The sequence below is a fragment of the Carcharodon carcharias genome, assembly GCF_017639515.1.
Source record: "Carcharodon carcharias isolate sCarCar2 chromosome 39 unlocalized genomic scaffold, sCarCar2.pri SUPER_39_unloc_6, whole genome shotgun sequence".
NCBI lineage: Eukaryota > Metazoa > Chordata > Chondrichthyes > Lamniformes > Lamnidae > Carcharodon > Carcharodon carcharias.
In genome coordinates, this window is record NW_024470845.1 from 300,787 (window position 1) to 320,786 (window position 20,000).

A 20,000-nucleotide genomic window follows, 5' to 3' on the forward strand; every position below is an offset into this window, starting at 1 on the left:
ATTACTCCCTCCCTCCCCAGGGAGAGTCCGAGGGTCCGGTACCACAGCAGGATCACTCCCTCCCTCCCCAGGGAGAGTCCGAGGGTCCGGTACCACAGCAGGATCACTCCCTCCGTCCCCAGGGAGAGTCCGAGGGTCCGGTACCACAGCAGGATCCCTCCCTCCCACCCCAGGGAGAGTCCGAGGGTCCGGTACCACAGCACGATCACTCCCTCCCTCCCCAGGGAGAGTCCGAGGGTCCGGTACCACAGCACGATCACTCCCTCCCTCCCCAGGGAGAGTCCGAGGGTCCAGTACCACAACACGATCACTCCCTCCCTCCCCAGGGAGAGTCCGAGGGTCCGGTACCACAGCAGGATCACTCCCTCCCTCCCCAGGGAGAGACCGAGGGTCCGGTACCACAGCAGGATCACTCCCTCCCTCCCCAGGGAGAGTCCGAGGGTCCGGTACCACAGCACGATCACTCCCTCCCACCCCAGGGAGAGTCCGAGGGTCCGGTACCACAGCAGGATCACTCCCTCCCTCCCCAGTGAGGGTCCGGTACCACAGCAGGATCACTCCCTCCCACCCCAGGGAGAGTCCGAGGGTCCGGTACCACAGCACGATCACCCCCTCCCTCCCCAGGGAGAGTCCGAGGGTCCGGTACCACAGCAGGATCACCCCCTCCCTCCCCAGGGAGAGTTCGAGGGTCCGGTACCACAGCAGGATCACCCCCTCCCTCCCCAGGGAGAGTCCGAGGGTCCGGTACCACAGCACGATCACTCCCTCCCTCCCCAGTGAGGGTCCGGTACCACAGTAGGATCACTCCCTCCCTCCCCAGGGAGAGACCGAGGGTCCGGTACCACAGCAGGATCACTCCCTCCCACCCCAGGGAGAGTCCGAGGGTCCGGTACCACAGCAGGATCACTCCCTCCCTCCCCAGGGAGTGTCCGGTACCACAGCAGGATCACTCCCTCCCTCCGCAGGGAGAGTCCGAGGGTCCGGTGACACAGCAGGATCACTCCCTCCCTCCCCAGGGAGAGTCCGAGGGTCCGGTACCACAGCACGATCACTCCCTCCCACCCCAGGGAGAGTCCGAGGGTCCGGTACCACAGCACGATCACCCCCTCCCTCCCCAGGGAGAGTCCGAGGGTCCGGTACCACAGCAGGATCACTCCCTCCCTCCCCAGGGAGAGTCCGAGGGTCCGGTACCACAGCAGGATCACTCCCTCCCTCCCCAGGGAGAGTCCGAGGGTCCGGTACCACAGCAGGATCACTCCCTCCCTCCCCAGGGAGAGTCCGAGGGTCCGGTACCACAGCAGGATCACTCCCTCCCTCCCCAGGGAGAGACCGAGGGTCCGTTACCACAGCAGGATCACTCCCTCCCTCCCCAGGGAGTGTCCGAGGGTCCGGTACCACAGCACGATCACTCCCTCCCTCCCCAGGGAGAGTCCGAGGGTCCGGTACCACAGCAGGATCACTCCCTCCCTCCCCAGGGAGAGTCCGAGGGTCCGGTACCACAGCACGATCACTCCCTCCCTCCCCAGGGAGAGTCCGAGGGTCCGGTACCACAGCAGGATCACTCCCTCCCTCCCCAGTGAGGGTCCGGTACCACAGCAGGATCACTCCCTCCCACCCCAGGGAGAGTCCGAGGGTCCGGTACCACAGCACGATCACCCCCTCCCTCCCCAGGGAGAGTCCGAGGGTCCGGTACCACAGCAGGATCACTCCCTCCGTCCCCAGGGAGAGTCCGAGGGTCCAGTACCACAGCAGGATCACCCCCTCCCTCCCCAGGGAGAGTTCGAGGGTCCGGTACCACAGCAGGATCACCCCCTCCCTCCCCAGGGAGAGTCCGAGGGTCCGGTACCACAGCACGATCACTCCCTCCCTCCCCAGTGAGGGTCCGGTACCACAGTAGGATCACTCCCTCCCTCCCCAGGGAGAGACCGAGGGTCCGGTACCACAGCAGGATCACTCCCTCCCACCCCAGGGAGAGTCCGAGGGTCCGGTACCACAGCACGATCACTCCCTCCCACCCCAGGGAGAGTCCGAGGGTCCGGTACCACAGCAGGATCACTCCCTCCCTCCCCAGGGAGAGTCCGAGGGTCCGGTACCACAGCAGGATCACCCCCTCCCTCCCCAGGGAGAGTCCGAGGGTCCGGTACCACAGCAGGATCACTCCCTCCCTCCCCAGGGAGAGTCCGAGGGTCCGGTACCACAGCAGGATCACTCCCTCCCTCCCCAGGGAGAGTCCGAGGGTCCGGTACCACAGCAGGATCACTCCCTCCCTCCCCAGGGAGAGACCGAGGGTCCGGTACCACAGCAGGATCACTCCCTCCCACCCCAGGGGGAGACCGAGGGTCCGGTACCACAGCACGATCACCCCCTCCCTCCCCAGGGAGAGTCCGAGGGTCCAGTACCACAGCACGATCACCCCCTCCCTCCCCAGGGAGAGTCCGAGGGTCCGGTACCACAGCAGGATCACTCCCTCCGTCCCCAGGGAGAGTCCGAGGGTCCGGTACCACAGCAGGATCACTCCCTCCCTCCCCAGGGAGAGACCGAGGGTCCGGTACCACAGCACGATCACTCCCTCCCTCCCCAGGGAGTGTCCGAGGGTCCGGTACCACAGCAGGATCACTCCCTCCCTCCCCAGGGAGAGACCGAGGGTCCGGTACCACAGCAGGATCACTCCCTCCCTCCCCAGGGAGAGACCGAGGGTCCGGTACCACAGCAGGATCACTCCCTCCCTCCCCAGGGAGAGACCGAGGGTCCGGTACCACAGCAGGATCACTCCCTCCGTCCCCAGGGAGAGACCGAGGGTCCGGTACCACAGCACGATCACTCCCTCCCTCCCCAGGGAGAGACCGAGGGTCCGGTACCACAGCAGGATCACCCCCTCCCTCCCCAGGGAGAGTCCGAGGGTCCGGTACCACAGCAGGATCACCCCCTCCCTCCCCAGGGAGAGTCCGAGGGTCCGGTACCACAGCAGGATCACTCCCTCCCTCACCAGGGAGAGTCCGAGGGTCCGGTACCACAGCAGGATCACTCCCTCCCACCCCAGGGAGAGTCCGAGGGTCCGGTACCACAGCACGATCACCCCCTCCCTCCCCAGGGAGAGTCCGAGGGTCCGGTACCACAGCAGGATCACTCCCTCCCTCCCCAGGGAGAGTCCGAGGGTCCGGTACCACAGCAGGATCACTCCCTCCCTCCCCAGGGAGAGTCCGAGGGTCCGGTACCACAGCAGGATCACTCCCTCCCTCCCCAGGGAGAGACCGAGGGTCCGGTACCACAGCAGGATCACTCCCTCCCTCCCCAGGGAGAGTCCGAGGGTCCGGTACCACAGCAGGATCACTCCCTCCCTCCCCAGGGAGAGACCGAGGGTCCGGTACCACAGCAGGATCACTCCCTCCCTCCCCAGGGAGAGTCCGAGGGTCCGGTACCACAGCAGGATCACTCCCTCCCTCCCCAGGGAGAGTCCGAGGGTCCGGTACCACAGCAGGATCACTCCCTCCGTCCCCAGGGAGAGTCCGAGGGTCCGGTACCACAGCACGATCACTCCCTCCCTCCCTCTCCCCGGCCACTATCTCACACTGACCCACACCGGTCACAGTCCAGACACCACACCTGATCCTGGGATGACCTTCACACGTCCACCTCATGGCTGCGGCCTTACTCGGCCCTCCTCCGTAACACCGTCCAGCACTGCCCACCCCAGCTCATCAGCTGCGGGAGCCCTCGTCCGAGCCTCCGTTTCCCCCCCCTCCGGACTCCATCCCGTGGACGCTGACCACTCCGGCCTCCGGCCCCCCCACCCACCGTAAACTTCCGCTGGTCCCAGAACTCCGCTGACCCACCCCGCTTCCGAACTCTCTCTCTCACGCCCCCCGCCCCCTCCCGGTGCTCGCTGACCCCACGCCGGCTCCCACTCCGGCAACGCCTCGAGTGTCAAACACTCGTCCCCCTGTTCAAGTCCCTCCCTCACCCCCTCCCTCCCTATCTCTGTAACCTCCTCCAGCCCCTACGATTCTCCTCCTCCTGTTCCAATCCCTCCCTCACGCTCTCCCTCCCTATCGCTGTAACCTCCTCCAGCCCCTACAATTCTCATCCTCCTGTTCAAATCCCTCCCTCACTCCCTCCCTCCCTATCTCTGTAACCTCCTCCAGCCCCGACAATTCTCATCCTCCTGTTCAAGTCCCTCCCTCACCCCCTCCCTCCCTATCTCTGTAACCTCCTCCAGCCCCTACAATTCTCATCCTCCTGTTCAAATCCCTCCCTCAACCCCTCCCTCCCTATCTCTGTAACCTCCTACAACCCTCCGAGATCACTGCCCTCCTCCCATTCCGGCCTCTTGAGCATCCCCCCGATTCCCCATCGCTTCGCCATTGGCGGCCGGGCCTTCAGCTGCCTGGGGTTGGACCCTCAGCTCTGGAACCTCGTCCCTAAACCTCTCCGCCTCTCTCTCTCTCTCTCTCTCTCTCTCTCCTCCCTCCTTTAAGAGGTTCTCTCCAACCCCCCATCCTCTCTCTCTCTCTCTCCCCCTGAGCGAGCTTGTGTCGCCTGCCCCGAAACGTCTGCCCCCTGTTTGGCTGGGGGATCAAATCTCCCCTCTCCTGATACTCCCCCAGAGCGACAGGTGCTATCCGAATGCAGACTGTGGCGTTCGGGGCTGGGTGGGGGGGGGGTGGGGTAGAGGAAGAGGGCAGAACGGGATCGAGGGGCTGAACGGCCTCCTTCGGTTCCCGCGCGGCCCATTCGCTACCCCGAGCGCGGGAGTTGGCCAATCAGCAGCCTTGTCACGGCGGCCATCTTGCAGACAAACACAGGGCTGGACACCTTGGTGGAGATTCGATGAGGGGTGGGGGGATGGGGGGGGTAGGGGTCCGGGGGTGGGGGGATACAGGCCCACGACCGTTACCTTCATCGACGTCCAGCTCATCGTCATCGCCGAGGTCACGCTCCAGGTCAAAGTCCATCCGCAGGGGGTAGGCGAGGCTGCGCTCGGGGTCGACCTCTCGGGGAGCCTGCCGAGGGGTCACAAGGGGCAGAGGTCAGGAGGGCGGCCGCTCTGGTTGACCACTCACGGGCGACGCCCGCTCGCTTTAGCCGTTGACCGGCCTCGCTGGGGAGAGTCGGCCACGTCCGAGTCCGGTGATTTTGGGGGGCTTGAGTCCCCACTGCAGAGGCTCGACCCCCAAAAACCAGGCCGACACTTCCCCCCCAACCTACTCCCTCCCCCCTCCGCCCTCAGCCCCCCGGTGCCTGTACTGAGGGAGTGCTATGTGGAAGTGAGGGGAGTTCCCTGTTGCTTTCTCCATGGCAACACTTCAGCCAATCCGAGTCAATTTGCCAACCAATCGGATCAGCACCCTTTTCTCCTGTTGCGATGCTCTGAAATTTTGGCACTTGTTTGGGATACAACGTGGGGAAGTGTGAGGTCATGCACTTTAGTAGAAAGAATAGAGGCATAGACTATTTTCCAAATGGGGAGAGAATTCAGAAATCTGGGGTGCAAAGGGACTTGGGAGTCCTAGTCCAGGATTCTCTTAAGGTTAACTTGCAGGTTGAGTCGGTAGTTAGGAAGGTAAATGCAATGTTGGCATTTATTTCGAGAGGACTAGAATATAAAAACAGGGATGTACTGCTGAGGCTTTATAAGGCTCTGGTCAGACCACATTTAGAATATTGTGAGCAATTTTGGGCCCCGTATCTCAGGAAGGATGTGCTGGCCCTGGAGAGGGTCCAGAGGAGGTTCACGAGTACGATCCCAGGAATGAAAGGCTTAACATATGAGGAACATTTGAGGACTCTGGGTCTATACTCGATGGAGGTTAGAAGGATGAGGGGGGGATCTGATTGAAACTTACAGAATACTGAAAGGCCTGGATAGAGTGGACGTGGGGAAGATGTTTCCATGAGTAGGAGAGACTAGGACCCGAGGGCACAGCCTCAGAGTAAAGGGAAGACCTTTTAGAACAGAGATGAGGAGAAACTTCTTTAGCCAGAGAGTGGTGAATCTATGGAATTCATTGCCACAGAAGGCTGTGGAGGCCAGGTCATTGGGTGTATTTAAGAGCGAGATAGATAGGTTCTTGATTGGTAAGGGGCTCAAAGGTTACAGGGAGAAGGCGGGAGAATGGGGTTGAGAAACGTATCAGCCATGAGTGAATGGCGGAGCAGACTCGATGGGCCGAATGGCCTAATTTCTGCTCCTATGGTCTTACGGTCTTATTCGTGCGATTGTCGTGACGGGTGGGAGACGCTTGTCCCACCGAGTGACAACTTAAAGTCAATTCATCGGTAAGCTGGGGGAGCAAAGCGTTAGTCCAGTCACGGTGACTATGGAAATACCGGTCGGGTCCATCAGTCCCACGTGCTTGATGAATGCCTGCTTTGGTAAGGGAGTGCGCCAACTTGAGCTGGGTTGGCAGGCAGAATCTGGACGAGAGGGCGTGGGTGGATAGAGCGGAAAGGGTGGCCGGTTTGGGGACATTGTCTCGGGGGGGGGGGGGGTCGGGGGGGGGGTTTGGGGACATAGTCTCGGGGGTGTCAGATGTCGGGTGGCGTGTTTGGGGACATGGGGGTCGGGGAGTCAGGCGGGTTTGGGGACATAGTCTCGGGGGTGGTCGGGGGTCGGGGGGAGGGTTTGGGGACTTAGTCTCGGGGGGGTCGGGGGTCGGTGGAGGGTTTGGGGACATAGTCTCGGGTGGGATCGGGGGTCGGTGGCGGGTTTGGGGACATAGTCTCGGGGGGGGTCGGGTGGCGGGTTTGGGGACATAGTCTCGGGGGGGGTCGGGGTGGCGGGTTTGGGGACATAGTCTCGGGGGGGGTCGGGGGTCGGTGGCGGGTTTGGGGACATAGTCTCGGGGGGGTCGGGGGTCGGTGGCGGGTTTGGGGACATAGTCTCAGGGGGGGGTCGGGTGGCGGGTTTGGGGACATAGTCTCGGGGGTGGTCGGGGGTCGGGGGGAGGGTTTGGGGACTTAGTCTCGGGGGGGTCGGGTGGCGGGTTTGGGGACATAGTCTCGGTGGGGTCGGTGGGGCACAGGCTGGGGTTGATGCACACGGACCCTTGAAGGCGCCCGGACATACCGAGAGGGTATTAAGCGGAGCCCATGGGGATCACGGGCTTGGTCAAGGAAGGGGGGCGCTCAGTGGGGGTGGGGGGGGGGTGGTGGGGGATCTAGAGCGAGGGGTCACAGTCTCAGGATACGGGGTAGACCATTTAGGACTGACGTGAGGAGAAGCCTCTTCGCTCAGAGGGTGGTGAACCTGTGGCATTCTCTACCACAGAGGGCTGTGGGGGACAAGACACTGAATATATTTAAGAAGGGGCTCTAAAGCAGTTAAGAGACACGGGGAGAGAGCGGGAGTTCGGTGTGGAGATAGAGGAACAGCCGTGACCACATCGGAATGGCGGAGCAGGCTCGAAGGGCCGAATGGCCTCCTCCTGCTCCTAGTTTCTACCTTTCTGATTCCAGTCGCCGCACTTCAGGAGGGACGCGAGGGGTCCTCGATGGGGTGTGTGCGGACAGAGATTTACCCGAACGGTTCCAGGGATGGGGGGGGGGTGGGGGGGGGGGGGGGGGAGAATCTTCAGCGGCAAGGTGAGGTTGGAGGGAAGATCTGATCCAGGCGTCCGAGGCGAGAGCAGTTTTGGATAAGGCAGTCAAAGGAAAGCCATTCCCGTTGGCTGATGGTGCAACGACTGGCGGGGATACAGATTTAAGGCTTTGGGCAAGACATGTCGGCGTGGAGAAACGTGGGGAAGAACCTTTGCAGCGCAGCGAGTGACAATGACCTGGAACTCGCTGCCCACGAGGGTGGTGGAAGACTAGATGAAGAACATTTCCGACAGGAAACTGGATGCGCACTCGAAGGAAATAAATTTGCACAGGTGACAGGGAGAGCACTGGGGAATGGGATAGACTGGATTACCGTATGGAAAACTAGGACAGACCGTTAATAATATTAAGGTACACAGGTTATGGGCATTGTTTAATTAAAAATGTTAAGCATGTATAAATAGGGGACAGCTGGGACACTGGGTGTGCAAGGACAGCCATGAGACTGAAGTCGATGAACTATCAGAGTAAAGAAACGCTCTGTGTCTTGGTTTTGACTTCACCAACAGTTAAGTACGTTCAGCATGTATAAATGGGGGACAGCTGGGACACTGGGTGTGCAAGGAAAGCCATGAGACTGAAGTCAATGAACTATCAGAGTAAAGAAACGCTCTGTGTCTTGGTTTTGACTTCACCAACAGTTAAGTACGTTCAGCACGTATAAATGGGGGACAGCTGGGACACTGGGCGTGCGAGGGGACCTTTAGACTGCAGTCAACAAACTCTCTCAGTAAAGAAAGCTCTGGGTCTTTGGTTTTGAATTTGCCAGCCTGCTCGGATTCCACTGACGTCGACTCCCGGTCCCACTCACCTTGGCGTCGGGGGGCAGGGGGTCGCTGCGGAGAATGTAGTAATGCACGCAGGTCCTGCGGAGCCAGAGGGGGAACGGGCCCTCGACGAACACGGGATGCCGGTGATCGTGCTGGGCCAGGAGATCTCGCTGGTCAGGGCTTTGGATCCCTGGAAGGGGGTGGGAAGAGGGAGAGGCAATTACTTCGCACACTCCACCTGCACTCGCACTGCAATGCACGTCACTCTCGGACAAATGCTCCATGCTGTGCCTTGCACAGAGACCTGTCCCCTTCCTGGGCGTTGGGGGGGGGGGGTGGTGCCGGGTCCCTCTTCTCGTCCATGTTAAGCACCAGAATACACAGGTTGGGCACCTGGTTGCAAAACTGGCACAAGGGGCACAGGCGATCTGGAGCAGGTGTAGGCCGCTCAGCCCCTCTAGCTGGCTCCACTGCTCAGTAAGATTGCAGCTGATCTGACTGTGGTCTCAGCTCCACTTTTCCTGCCTCACCCCCGACAGCCATTAGCAACATAGAGACTAGGAGCAGGAGGAGGCCATTCAGCCCTTTGAGTCTGCTCCCCCATTCATTACGATCATGGCTGATCATCCCAACTCAATAACCTGCTCCCGCTTTCTCCCCATACCCTTTGATCCCTTTCGTCCCAAGAGCTATATCTAACTCCTTCTTGAAAACATACAACGTTTTGGTCTCAACTACTTTCTGGGGTAGCGAATTCCACAGTCTCACCCCTCTCTGGGTGAAGACATTTCTCCTCATCTCCGTCCTAAATGGTCCACCCCATATCCTCAGACTGTGACCCCTGGTTCTGGACTCCCCCCACCATCGGGAACATCCTTCCTGCATCTGCCCTGTCTAGTCCTGTTAGAATTTTATAGGTTTCTATGAGATCCCCCTCTCATTCTTCTGAATTCCAGCGAATATAATCCTAACCGACTCAATCTCTCCTCATATGTCAGTCCTGCCATCCCAGGAATCAGTCTGGTAAACCTTCGCTGCTCTCCCTCTATAGCAAGTACATCCTTCCTCAGATAAGGAATCAGTCTGGTAAACCTTCGCAATATTCCCTCTATAGCAAGTACATCCTTCCTCAGATAAGGAATCAGTCTGGTAAACCTTCGCAATATTCCCTCTATAGCAAGTATATCCGTCCTCAGATAAGGAATCAGTCTGGTAAACCTTCGCTGCTCTCCCTCTATAGCAAGTACATCCGTCCTCAGATAAGGAATCAGTCTGGTAAACCTTCGCTACACTCCCTCTATAGCAAGTACATCCTTCCTCAGATAAGGAATCAGTCCGGTAAACCTTCGCTGTACTCCCTCTATAGCAAGAACATCCTTCCTCAGATAAGGAGACCAAAACTGCACACGATATTCCAGGTGTGGTCTCACCAAGGCCCTGTACAATTGCAGCAAGACATCCCTGTTCCTGTACTCGAATCCTCTGACTATGAAGACCAACACACCATTTGCCTTCTTTACCACCTGCTGCACCTACATGCTTACCTTCAGCGACTGGTGTACAAGGACACCCAGGTCTCGTTGCACATTCCCCTCTCTCAATTTATAGCCATTCAGATAATAATCTGCCTTCCTGTGTTTGCTACCAAAGTGGAGAACCTCACATTGACGCCCTGGTCGATCGAGAATCTGTCCAGCTCGGCCCCGAGTAGAGTCAATGATCCAGTCTCCACCGCTCTCGGTTGCGGGGGGTGGGGGGGGGTTGCGGAATGAAGATTCCAGAGGCTAACGTTCATCGGAGAGGAGGAATTCCTCCTCAACTCAGTCCCAAATGGGAGCTCCTCATTTCGAGTGTCGAGTTGAGGAGCAGTGGGCCATTCAGCCCCTCGAGTCTGCTCTGTCAGTTGATAAGACCGCGGCTGATCTGACTGGAACCTCAGTCCCACATTCCTGGCCCACCAGCCATGAATATTCCTCAATCCTGGTCCCTGTCCTCACAAAAGGCCCAGCGAGGGTTGGCACCCCCACACCCCACCCCCCCGCCCACCAAACTCTCCCTCGGGGGGTCGCTCCTCCCCGCTCTCCGCTACCTGTCAGTGCGGCCCCTGTGCAAGGCGAGAGACGAGAGAGAGAGAGAAAGAGAGACAGGGGTTGCTCACCTACGATGTGTGACAGGTGGATCTCCCGGCCGTCTGCTCCCAGGTACGAACGAGGCTCCTGCGAAGGTAACAGGGAATCTGAGGAATTAGACTGAGGTGAAGGGGTGGGGGACAGGGGATCGCCGAGGCTCAAATCTCAAACCAGGGTCACGGGGGAGGGGGGAGGGGGGAGGCAGGGTCAAACCGGGGTCACGGGGTGAGGGGGAGGCAGTGTCAAACCGGGGTCACGGGGTGAGGGGGAGACAAGGTCAAACCGGGGTCAGGGAGAGGGGGAGACAAGGTCAAACCGGGGTCAGGGAGAGGGGGAGGCAGGGTCAAACCGGGGTCGCGGGAGGCAGGGTCAAACCGGGGTCGCGGGAGGCAGGGTCAAACCGGGGTCGCGGGAGGCAGGGTCAAACCGGGGGTCGCGGGAGGCAGGGTCAAACCGGGGTCGCGGGAGGCAGGGTCAAACCGGGGTCGCGGGAGGCAGGGTCAAACCGGGGTCGCGGGAGGCAGGGTCAAACCGGGGTCGCGGGAGGCAGGGTCAAACCGGGGTCGCGGGAGGCAGGGTCAAACCGGGGTCGCGGGAGGCAGGGTCAAACCGGGGTCGCGGGAGGCAGGGTCAAACCGGGGTCGAGGGAGGCAGGGTCGAACCGGGGTCGCGGGAGGCAGGGTCGAACCGGGGTCGCGGGAGGCAGGGTCGAACCGGGGTCGCGGGAGGCAGGGTCGAACCGGGGTCGCGGGAGGCAGGGTCGAACCGGGGTCGCGGGAGGCAGGGTCGAACCGGGGTCGCGGGAGGCAGGGTCGAACCGGGGTCGCGGGAGGCAGGGTCGAACCGGGGTCGCGGGAGGCAGGGTCGAACCGGGGTCGCGGGAGGCAGGGTCGAACCGGGGTCGCGGGAGGCAGGGTCGAACCGGGGGTCGCGGGAGGCAGGGTCGAACCGGGGTCGCGGGAGGCAGGGTCGAACCGGGGTCGCGGGAGGCAGGGTCGAACCGGGGTCGCGGGAGGCAGGGTCGAACCGGGGTCGCGGGAGGCAGGGTCGAACCGGGGTCGCGGGAGGCAGGGTCGAACCGGGGTCGCGGGAGGCAGGGTCGAACCGGGGTCGCGGGAGGCAGGGTCGAACCGGGGTCGCGGGAGGCAGGGTCGAACCGGGGTCGCGGGAGGCAGGGTCGAACCGGGGTCGCGGGAGGCAGGGTCGAACCGGGGTCGCGGGAGGCAGGGTCGAACCGGGGTCGCGGGAGGCAGGGTCGAACCGGGGTCGCGGGAGGCAGGGTCGAACCGGGGTCGCGGGAGGCAGGGTCGAACCGGGGTCGCGGGAGGCAGGGTCGAACCGGGGTCGCGGGAGGCAGGGTCGAACCGGGGTCGCGGGAGGCAGGGTCGAACCGGGGTCGCGGGAGGCAGGGTCCAACCGGGGTCGCGGGAGGCAGGGTCCAACCGGGGTCGCGGGAGGCAGGGTCAAACCGGGGTCGCGGGTGGCAGGGTCAAACCGGGGTCGCGGGAGGCAGGGTCAAACCGGGGTCGCGGGAGGCAGGGTCAAACCGGGGTCGCGGGAGGCAGGGTCAAACCGGGGTCGCGGGAGGCAGGGTCAAACCGGGGTCGCGGGAGGCAGGGTCAAACCGGGGTCGCGGGAGGCAGGGTCAAACCGGGGTCGCGGGAGGCAGGGTCAAACCGGGGCCGCGGGAGGCAGGGTCAAACCGGGGCCGCGGGAGGCAGGGTCAAACCGGGGTCGCGGGAGGCAGGGTCAAACCGGGGTCGCGGGAGGCAGGGTCAAACCGGGGTCGCGGGAGGCAGGGTCAAACCGGGGTCGCGGGAGGCAGGGTCGAACCGGGGTCGCGGGAGGCAGGGTCGAACCGGGGTCGCGGGAGGCAGGGTCGAACCGGGGTCGCGGGAGGCAGGGTCGAACCGGGGTCGCGGGAGGCAGGGTCGAACCGGGGTCGCGGGAGGCAGGGTCGAACCGGGGTCGCGGGAGGCAGGGTCGAACCGGGGTCGCGGGAGGCAGGGTCGAACCGGGGTCGCGGGAGGCAGGGTCGAACCGGGGTCGCGGGAGGCAGGGTCGAACCGGGGTCGCGGGAGGCAGGGTCGAACCGGGGTCGCGGGAGGCAGGGTCGAACCGGGGGTCGCGGGAGGCAGGGTCGAACCGGGGTCGCGGGAGGCAGGGTCGAACCGGGGTCGCGGGAGGCAGGGTCGAACCGGGGTCGCGGGAGGCAGGGTCGAACCGGGGTCGCGGGAGGCAGGGTCGAACCGGGGTCGCGGGAGGCAGGGTCGAACCGGGGTCGCGGGAGGCAGGGTCGAACCGGGGGTCGCGGGAGGCAGGGTCGAACCGGGGTCGCGGGAGGCAGGGTCGAACCGGGGTCGCGGGAGGCAGGGTCGAACCGGGGTCGCGGGAGGCAGGGTCGAACCGGGGGTCGCGGGAGGCAGGGTCGAACCGGGGTCGCGGGAGGCAGGGTCGAACCGGGGTCGCGGGAGGCAGGGTCGAACCGGGGTCGCGGGAGGCAGGGTCGAACCGGGGTCGCGGGAGGCAGGGTCGAACCGGGGTCGCGGGAGGCAGGGTCGAATCGGGGTCGCGGGAGGCAGGGTCAAACCGGGGTCGCGGGAGGCAGGGTCAAACCGGGGTCGCGGGAGGCAGGGTCAAACCGGGGTCGCGGGGTGGCAGGGTCAAACCGGGGTCGCGGGAGGCAGGGTCAAACCGGGGTCGCGGGAGGCAGGGTCAAACCGGGGTCGCGGGAGGCAGGGTCAAACCGGGGTCGCGGGAGGCAGGGTCAAACCGGGGTCGCGGGAGGCAGGGTCAAACCGGGGCCGCGGGAGGCAGGGTCAAACCGGGGCCGCGGGAGGCAGGGTCAAACCGGGGCCGCGGGAGGCAGGGTCAAACCGGGGCCGCGGGAGGCAGGGTCAAACCGGGGTCGCGGGAGGCAGGGTCAAACCGGGGTCGCGGGAGGCAGGGTCAAACCGGGGTCGCGGGAGGCAGGGTCAAACCGGGGTCGCGGGAGGCAGGGTCAAACCGGGGTCGCGGGAGGCAGGGTCAAACCGGGGTCGCGGGAGGCAGGGTCAAACCGGGGTCGCGGGAGGCAGGGTCAAACCGGGGTCGCGGGAGGCAGGGTCGAACCGGGGTCGCGGGAGGCAGGGTCGAACCGGGGCCGCGGGAGGCAGGGTCAAACCGGGGCCGCGGGAGGCAGGGTCAAACCGGGGCCGCAGGAGGCAGGGTCAAACCGGGGCCGCGGGAGGCAGGGTCAAACCGGGGTCGCGGGAGGCAGGGTCAAACCGGGGCCGCGGGAGGCAGGAGCGCGAGGTCAAGCCGGGGCCGGAGGTCGGCAGGGGTGAAATGGGCGTTGCGGAGGTGGGGAAGGCGGTTTGGCCCCCTCAATCCTTCCACCTGAGTGGAAGAGCCTGGCAACCCCCTGGCCCAGGGGTCTGCCCGGGACGCGGGGCGGGACAGATATCAGTGTCCGGCCTGGTTTCCCCTGAACCACCCACAGTCCACCGGCAACAGCGCCCCACCCCACCCACCAAACACACCGCCCGGCGCCCGCCCTCCCCCTCTCCCCCCCACCCCCCCCAAACCCGGCTCCACTTGCCCAGAGTGTCCCCCCCCCGCTCTCCGGCGGAGCTTACCTGGTAGACGGTGACCCGGCTGCCAAGGTCGTTGGCGATACGCTGGAGGCTGAGCCGGGCCAACTCCACGGGGTCCGGCGGGAGGGGCTGGGGGACCGGGAAGGGGTTGACGTGCTTAAACCGGGGGAACCAGTACAGCAGCCGCTGAAACTTCCTCATGGGGTGGCTCTTAACGCCGAAGATTTGCATCAACAGAGCCTTGGTTTCCAGGTTCGGTAGGATCCCTGGGGTCCGGGGGTAGGGGGTGGGGGTTGGGGGGTGAGAAAGGAATCGTCAGCAGGTTAGCACGGGCGAAGCCACCGCCGTCGGCCCGAGTCCAGCTCCCCGACATCGCCCCGCGATGCACCCCCCAGCCGATAGCCTCGACCACACGCCCCTGTCTTCCCCCCCACTCCAGGCTCGACCAACCCCACGCTCCCCTCTCCGGCTTCCCACTCCCACTCGGGAGGGGCAGGTCGTCCCAAGCCCCTCAACCCACCCCCCAACAACACACCCCACTACCCCCCCCACCCCTCCAGCCCCTACAATCCTCATCCTCCTGTTCCAATCCCTCCCTCACCCCCTCCCTCCCTATCTCTGTAACCTCCTCCGGCCCCGACAATTCTCATCCTCCTGTTCAAATCCCTCCCTCGCCCCCTCCCTCCCTATCTCTGTAACCTCCTCCAGCCCCACAATTCTCATCCTCCTGTTCAAATACCTCCCTCATCCCCTCCCTCCCTATCTCTGTAACCTCCTCCAGCCCCTACAATTCTCATCCTCCTGTTCAAATCCCTCCCTGGATCATCAGCCCATCACTAAATGAATGGGAAAGGGTTTGGGTCCATGGGGATTGTGAACAGTGGGAGTGAACGGGAAGGGGTTTGGGATTGGGATTGTGTACAGTGGGAGTAAACGGGAAGGGGTTTGGGATTGGGATTGTGTACAGTGGAAGTGAACGGGAAGGGGTTTGGGATTGGGATTGTGTACAGAGGGAGCGAACAGGAAGGGGTTTGGGTCCATTGGGATTGTGTACAGAGGGAGTGAACGGGAAGGGGATTGGGATTGTGTACAGTGGGAGTGAACGGGAAGGGGTTTGGGATTGGGATTGTGTACAGAGGGAGTGAACGGGAAGGGGTTTGGGTCCATTGGGATTGTGTACAGTGGGAGAGAACGGGAAGGGGTTTGGGATTGGGATTGTGTACAGTGGGAGAGAACGGGAAGGGGTTTGGGATTGGGATTGTGTACAGTGGGAGTGAACGGGATGGGGATTGGGATTGTGTTCAGTGGGAGTGAACGGGAAGGGGTTTGGGTCCATTGGGAATGTGTACAGTGGGAGTGAACGGAAGGGGTTTGAGATTTGGATTGTGTACAGTGGCAGTGAATGGGAAGGGGTTTGGATCATTTGGGATTGTGTACAGTGGAAGTGAACGGGAAGGAGTTTGGGATTGGGATTGTGTACAGAGGGAGCGAACAGGAAGGGGTTTGGGTCCATTGGGATTGTGTACAGAGGGAGTGAACGGGAAGGGGTTTGGGTCCATTGGGATTGTGTACAGTAGGAGTGAAGGTGAAGGGGTTTGGGTCCATTGGGATTGTGTACAGTGGGAGAGAACGGGAAGGGGTTTGGGACTGGGATTGTGTACAGTGGGAGAGAACGGGAAGGGGTTTGGGATTGGGATTGTGTACAGTGGGAGTGAACGGGATGGGGATTGGGATTGTGTACAGTGGGAGTGAACAGGAAGGGGTTTGGGTCCATTGGGATTGTGGACAGTGGGAGTGAACGGGAAGGGGTTTGGGTCCATTGGGATTGTGTACAGTGGGAGTGAACGGGATGGGGATTGGGATTGTGGACAGTGGGAGTGAACGGGAAGGGGTTTGGGATTGGGATTGTGTACAATGGGAATGAACGGGAAGGGGTTTGGGTCCATTGGGATTGTGGACAGTGGGAGTGAACGGGAAGGGGTTTGGGATTGGGATTGTGTACAATGGGAATGAACGGGAAGGGGTTTGGGTCCATTGGGATTGTGTACAGTGGGAGTGAACAGGAAGGGGTTTGGGTCCATTGGGATTGTGGACAGTGGGAGTGAACGGGAAGGGGTTTGGGTCCATTGGGATTGTGGACAGTGGGAGTGAACGGGAAGGGGTTTGGGTCCATTGGGATTGTGTACAGTGGGAGTGAACGGGAAGGGGTTTGGGATTGGGATTGTGTACAGTGGGAGTGAACGGGAAGGGGTTTGGGTCCATTGGGATTGTGGACAGTGGGAGTAAACGGGAAGGGGTTTGGGATTGGGATTGTGGACAGTGGAAGTGAACGGGAAGGGGTTTGGGTCCATTGGGATTGTGAACAGTGGGAGTGAACAGGAAGGGGTTTGGGTCATTTGGGATTGTGTACAGTTGGAGTGAAGGAGAAGGGGTTTGATATTAGGATTGTGTACAGTGGGAGTGAATGGGAATGGGTTTGGATCATTTGGGATTGTGTACAGTGGAAGTGAACGGGAAGGAGTTTGGGATTGGGATTGTGTACAGAGGGAGCGAACAGGAAGGGGTTTGGGTCCATTGGGATTGTGTACAGAGGGAGTGAACGGGAAGGGGATTGGGATTGTGTACAGTGGGAGTGAACGGGAAGGGGTTTGGGATTGGGATTGTGTACAGAGGGAGTGAACGGGAAGGGGTTTGGGATTGGGATTGTGTACAGTGGGAGTGAACGGGAAGGGGTTTGGGTCCATTGGGATTGTGTACAGTGGGAGAGAACGGGAAGGGGTTTGGGATTGGGATTGTGTACAGTGGGAGAGAACGGGAAGGGGTTTGGGATTGGGATTGTGTACAGTGGGAGTGAACGGGATGGGGATTGGGATTGTGTTCAGTGGGAGTGAACGGGAAGGGGTTTGGGTCCATTGGGAATGTGTACAGTGGGAGTGAACGGGAAGGGGTTTGATATTAGGATTGTGTACAGTGGGAGTGAATGGGAATGGGTTTGGATCATTTGGGATTGTGTACAGTGGAAGTGAACGGGAAGGAGTTTGGGATTGGGATTGTGTACAGAGGGAGCGAACAGGAAGGGGTTTGGGTCCATTGGGATTGTGTACAGAGGGAGTGAACGGGAAGGGGTTTGGGTCCATTGGGATTGTGTACAGTAGGAGTGAAGGTGAAGGGGTTTGGGTCCATTGGGATTGTGTACAGTGGGAGAGAACGGGAAGGGGTTTGGGACTGGGATTGTGTACAGTGGGAGAGAACGGGAAGGGGTTTGGGATTGGGATTGTGTACAGTGGGAGTGAACGGGATGGGGATTGGGATTGTGTACAGTGGGAGTGAACAGGAAGGGGTTTGGGTCCATTGGGATTGTGTACAGTGGGAGTGAACGGGAAGGGGTTTGGGTCCATTGGGATTGTGGACAGTGGGAGTGAACGGGAAGGGGTTTGGGTCCATTGGGATTGTGTACAGTGGGAGTGAACGGGATGGGGATTGGGATTGTGGACAGTGGGAGTGAACGGGAAGGGGTTTGGGATTGGGATTGTGTACAATGGGAATGAACGGGAAGGGGTTTGGGTCCATTGGGATTGTGGACAGTGGGAGTGAACGGGAAGGGGTTTGGGATTGGGATTGTGTACAATGGGAATGAACGGGAAGGGGTTTGGGTCCATTGGGATTGTGTACAGTGGGAGTGAACAGGAAGGGGTTTGGGTCCATTGGGATTGTGGACAGTGGGAGTGAACGGGAAGGGGTTTGGGTCCATTGGGATTGTGGACAGTGGGAGTAAACGGGAAGGGGTTTGGGTCCATTGGGATTGTGGACAGTGGGAGTAAACGGGAAGGGGTTTGGGTCCATTGGGATTTGAGTTAATGGGGATGGGAGGTACAGTTTGAAGCATCCCAGCCATTGGGATTCGGGTCTAACGCGGTGTAGACAGTGGGGGAGGGGCAGTTGCGCTCACCGTAGTTCTCCATCTGCTCGAGGACCTGGACAGCACACTCCTGCTGTCTGGGGAAGTGGTTGAACATGCGCTGGATGTAGCTGCGGGGCACGAAGACCTCCTTGGGGAAGACGTCTAGGAGCATGTTGTAGACGGGGAGCTCCCTCTCCACGCCGAACTGGGGCATCTTCCGCAGGGCCATGTAGATGAACTCCACGTGGCCGCGGCGCCGGACGTCTCGCCTGCAGAAGGCCCGCAGAACCCGCTCGTAGGTGTCCCGCGTCCTGGAGAGGCGCGAGGCCTCCTCAAACAGGTCCTCGTACGACACCAGGGCTCCCTCACCCTCCCCGTCCTCCTTCTTCGGGCCTGCCAACTCGGGGAAGCTCGTGGGCGGACGCTTGGAGGTCCGGGCGCTGCTGTGGATCCTCGATGCACAGTCCGGAGGACTCTGTGTGGACAGGAGCAGCAACATGCTCCACAAAATCAACACCACACACTGGCAGCACCTCACAGAGGTACATACAGAGTAAATCTCCCTCTACACTGTCCCCATCCAACACTCCCAGGACAGGTACAGCACGGGGTTAGATACAGAGTAAATCTCCCTCTACACTGTCCCCATCAAACACTCCCAGGACAGGTACAGCACGGGGTTAGATACAGAGTAAATCTCCCTCTACACTGTCCCCATCCAACACTCCCAGGACAGGTACAGCATGGGGGTAGAGACAGAGTAAAGCTCCCTCTACACTGTCCCCAGCAAACACTCCCAGGACAGGTACAGCACGGGGTTAGATACAGAGTAAATCTCCCTCTACACTGTCCCCATCAAACACTCCCAGGGCAGGTACAGCACGGGGTTAGATACAGAGTAAATCTCACTCTACACCGTCCCCATCAAACACTCCCAGGACAGGTACAGCACGGGGTTAGATACAGAGTAAATCTCCCTCTACACTGTCCCCATCAAACACTCCCAGGACAGGTACAGCACGGGGTTAGATACAGAGTAAATCTCCCTCTACACTGTCCCCATCAAACACTCCCAGGACAGGTGCAGCACGCGGTTAGATACAGAGTAAAACTCCCTCTACACTGTCCCCATCAAACACTCCCAGGACAGGTACAGCACGGGGTTAGATACAGAGTAAATCTACCTCTACACTGTCCCCATCAAACACTCCCAGGACAGGTACAGCATGGGGTTAGATACAGAGTAAATGTCCCTCTACACTGTCCCCATCAAACACTCCCAGCACAGGTACAGCACGGGGTTAGATACAGAGTAAATCTCCCTCTACACTGTCCCCATCAAACACTCCCAGGACAGGTACAGCATGGGGTTAGATACAGAGTAAATCTCACTCTACACCGTCCCCATCAAACACTCCCAGGACAGGTACAGCATGGGATTAGATAGAGAGTAAACCTCCCTCTACACTGTCCCCATCAACACTCCCAGGACAGGTACAGCACAGGGTTAGATACAGAGTAAATCTCCCTCTACACTGTCCCCATCAATCACTCCCAGGACAGGTACAGCACGGGGTTAGATACAGAGTAAAGCTCCCTCTACACTGTCCCCATCAAACACTCCCAGGACAGGTACAACACAGGGTTAGATACAGAGTAAATCTCCCTCTACACTGTCCCCATCAAACACACCCAGGACAGGTACAGCACAGGGTTAGATACAGAGTAAATCTCCCTCTACACTGTCCCCATCAAACACTCCCAGGACAGGTACAGCACGGTGTTAGATACAGAGTAAATCTCCCTCTACACTGTCCCCATCAAACACTCCCAGGGCAGGTACAGCACGGGGTTAGGTACAGAGTAAATCTCGCTCTACACCGTCCCATCGATGACTCCACATACCTGCCATTTGTTGATCCTCCCAGTGGATTTCTGTGGAGTGGACTGGGGCCTTCGACAGGCAGAGACACATGGGCCTAAGGCCACCGCACACCTTCTCATGGAGGTCATCCCCTCAATGGTG

The 20,000-nt window shown here is 61.0% G+C and overlaps 1 protein-coding gene across 1 annotated transcript in view; it reads right to left on the bottom strand.

The window, feature by feature from the left end:
* The window catches only part of ecsit (ECSIT signaling integrator), a 34,447-nt gene that overhangs the window by 3,434 nt on the left and 11,013 nt on the right, over positions 1 to 20,000 (bottom strand). Inside the window, exons 2-7 of the mRNA XM_041182380.1 lie at positions 19,880 to 20,000; positions 18,023 to 18,449; positions 14,116 to 14,339; positions 10,528 to 10,585; positions 8,411 to 8,559; positions 4,895 to 5,000 (exon numbers count right to left, since the gene is read on the bottom strand). The exon at positions 19,880 to 20,000 is cut by the window's right edge and continues 5 nt beyond it. Of these exons, the coding sequence (XP_041038314.1) occupies positions 4,895 to 5,000; positions 8,411 to 8,559; positions 10,528 to 10,585; positions 14,116 to 14,339; positions 18,023 to 18,449; positions 19,880 to 19,987 (1,072 nt within the window). The 5' untranslated portion in view covers positions 19,988 to 20,000. The remainder of the gene's footprint in view (positions 1 to 4,894; positions 5,001 to 8,410; positions 8,560 to 10,527; positions 10,586 to 14,115; positions 14,340 to 18,022; positions 18,450 to 19,879) is intronic.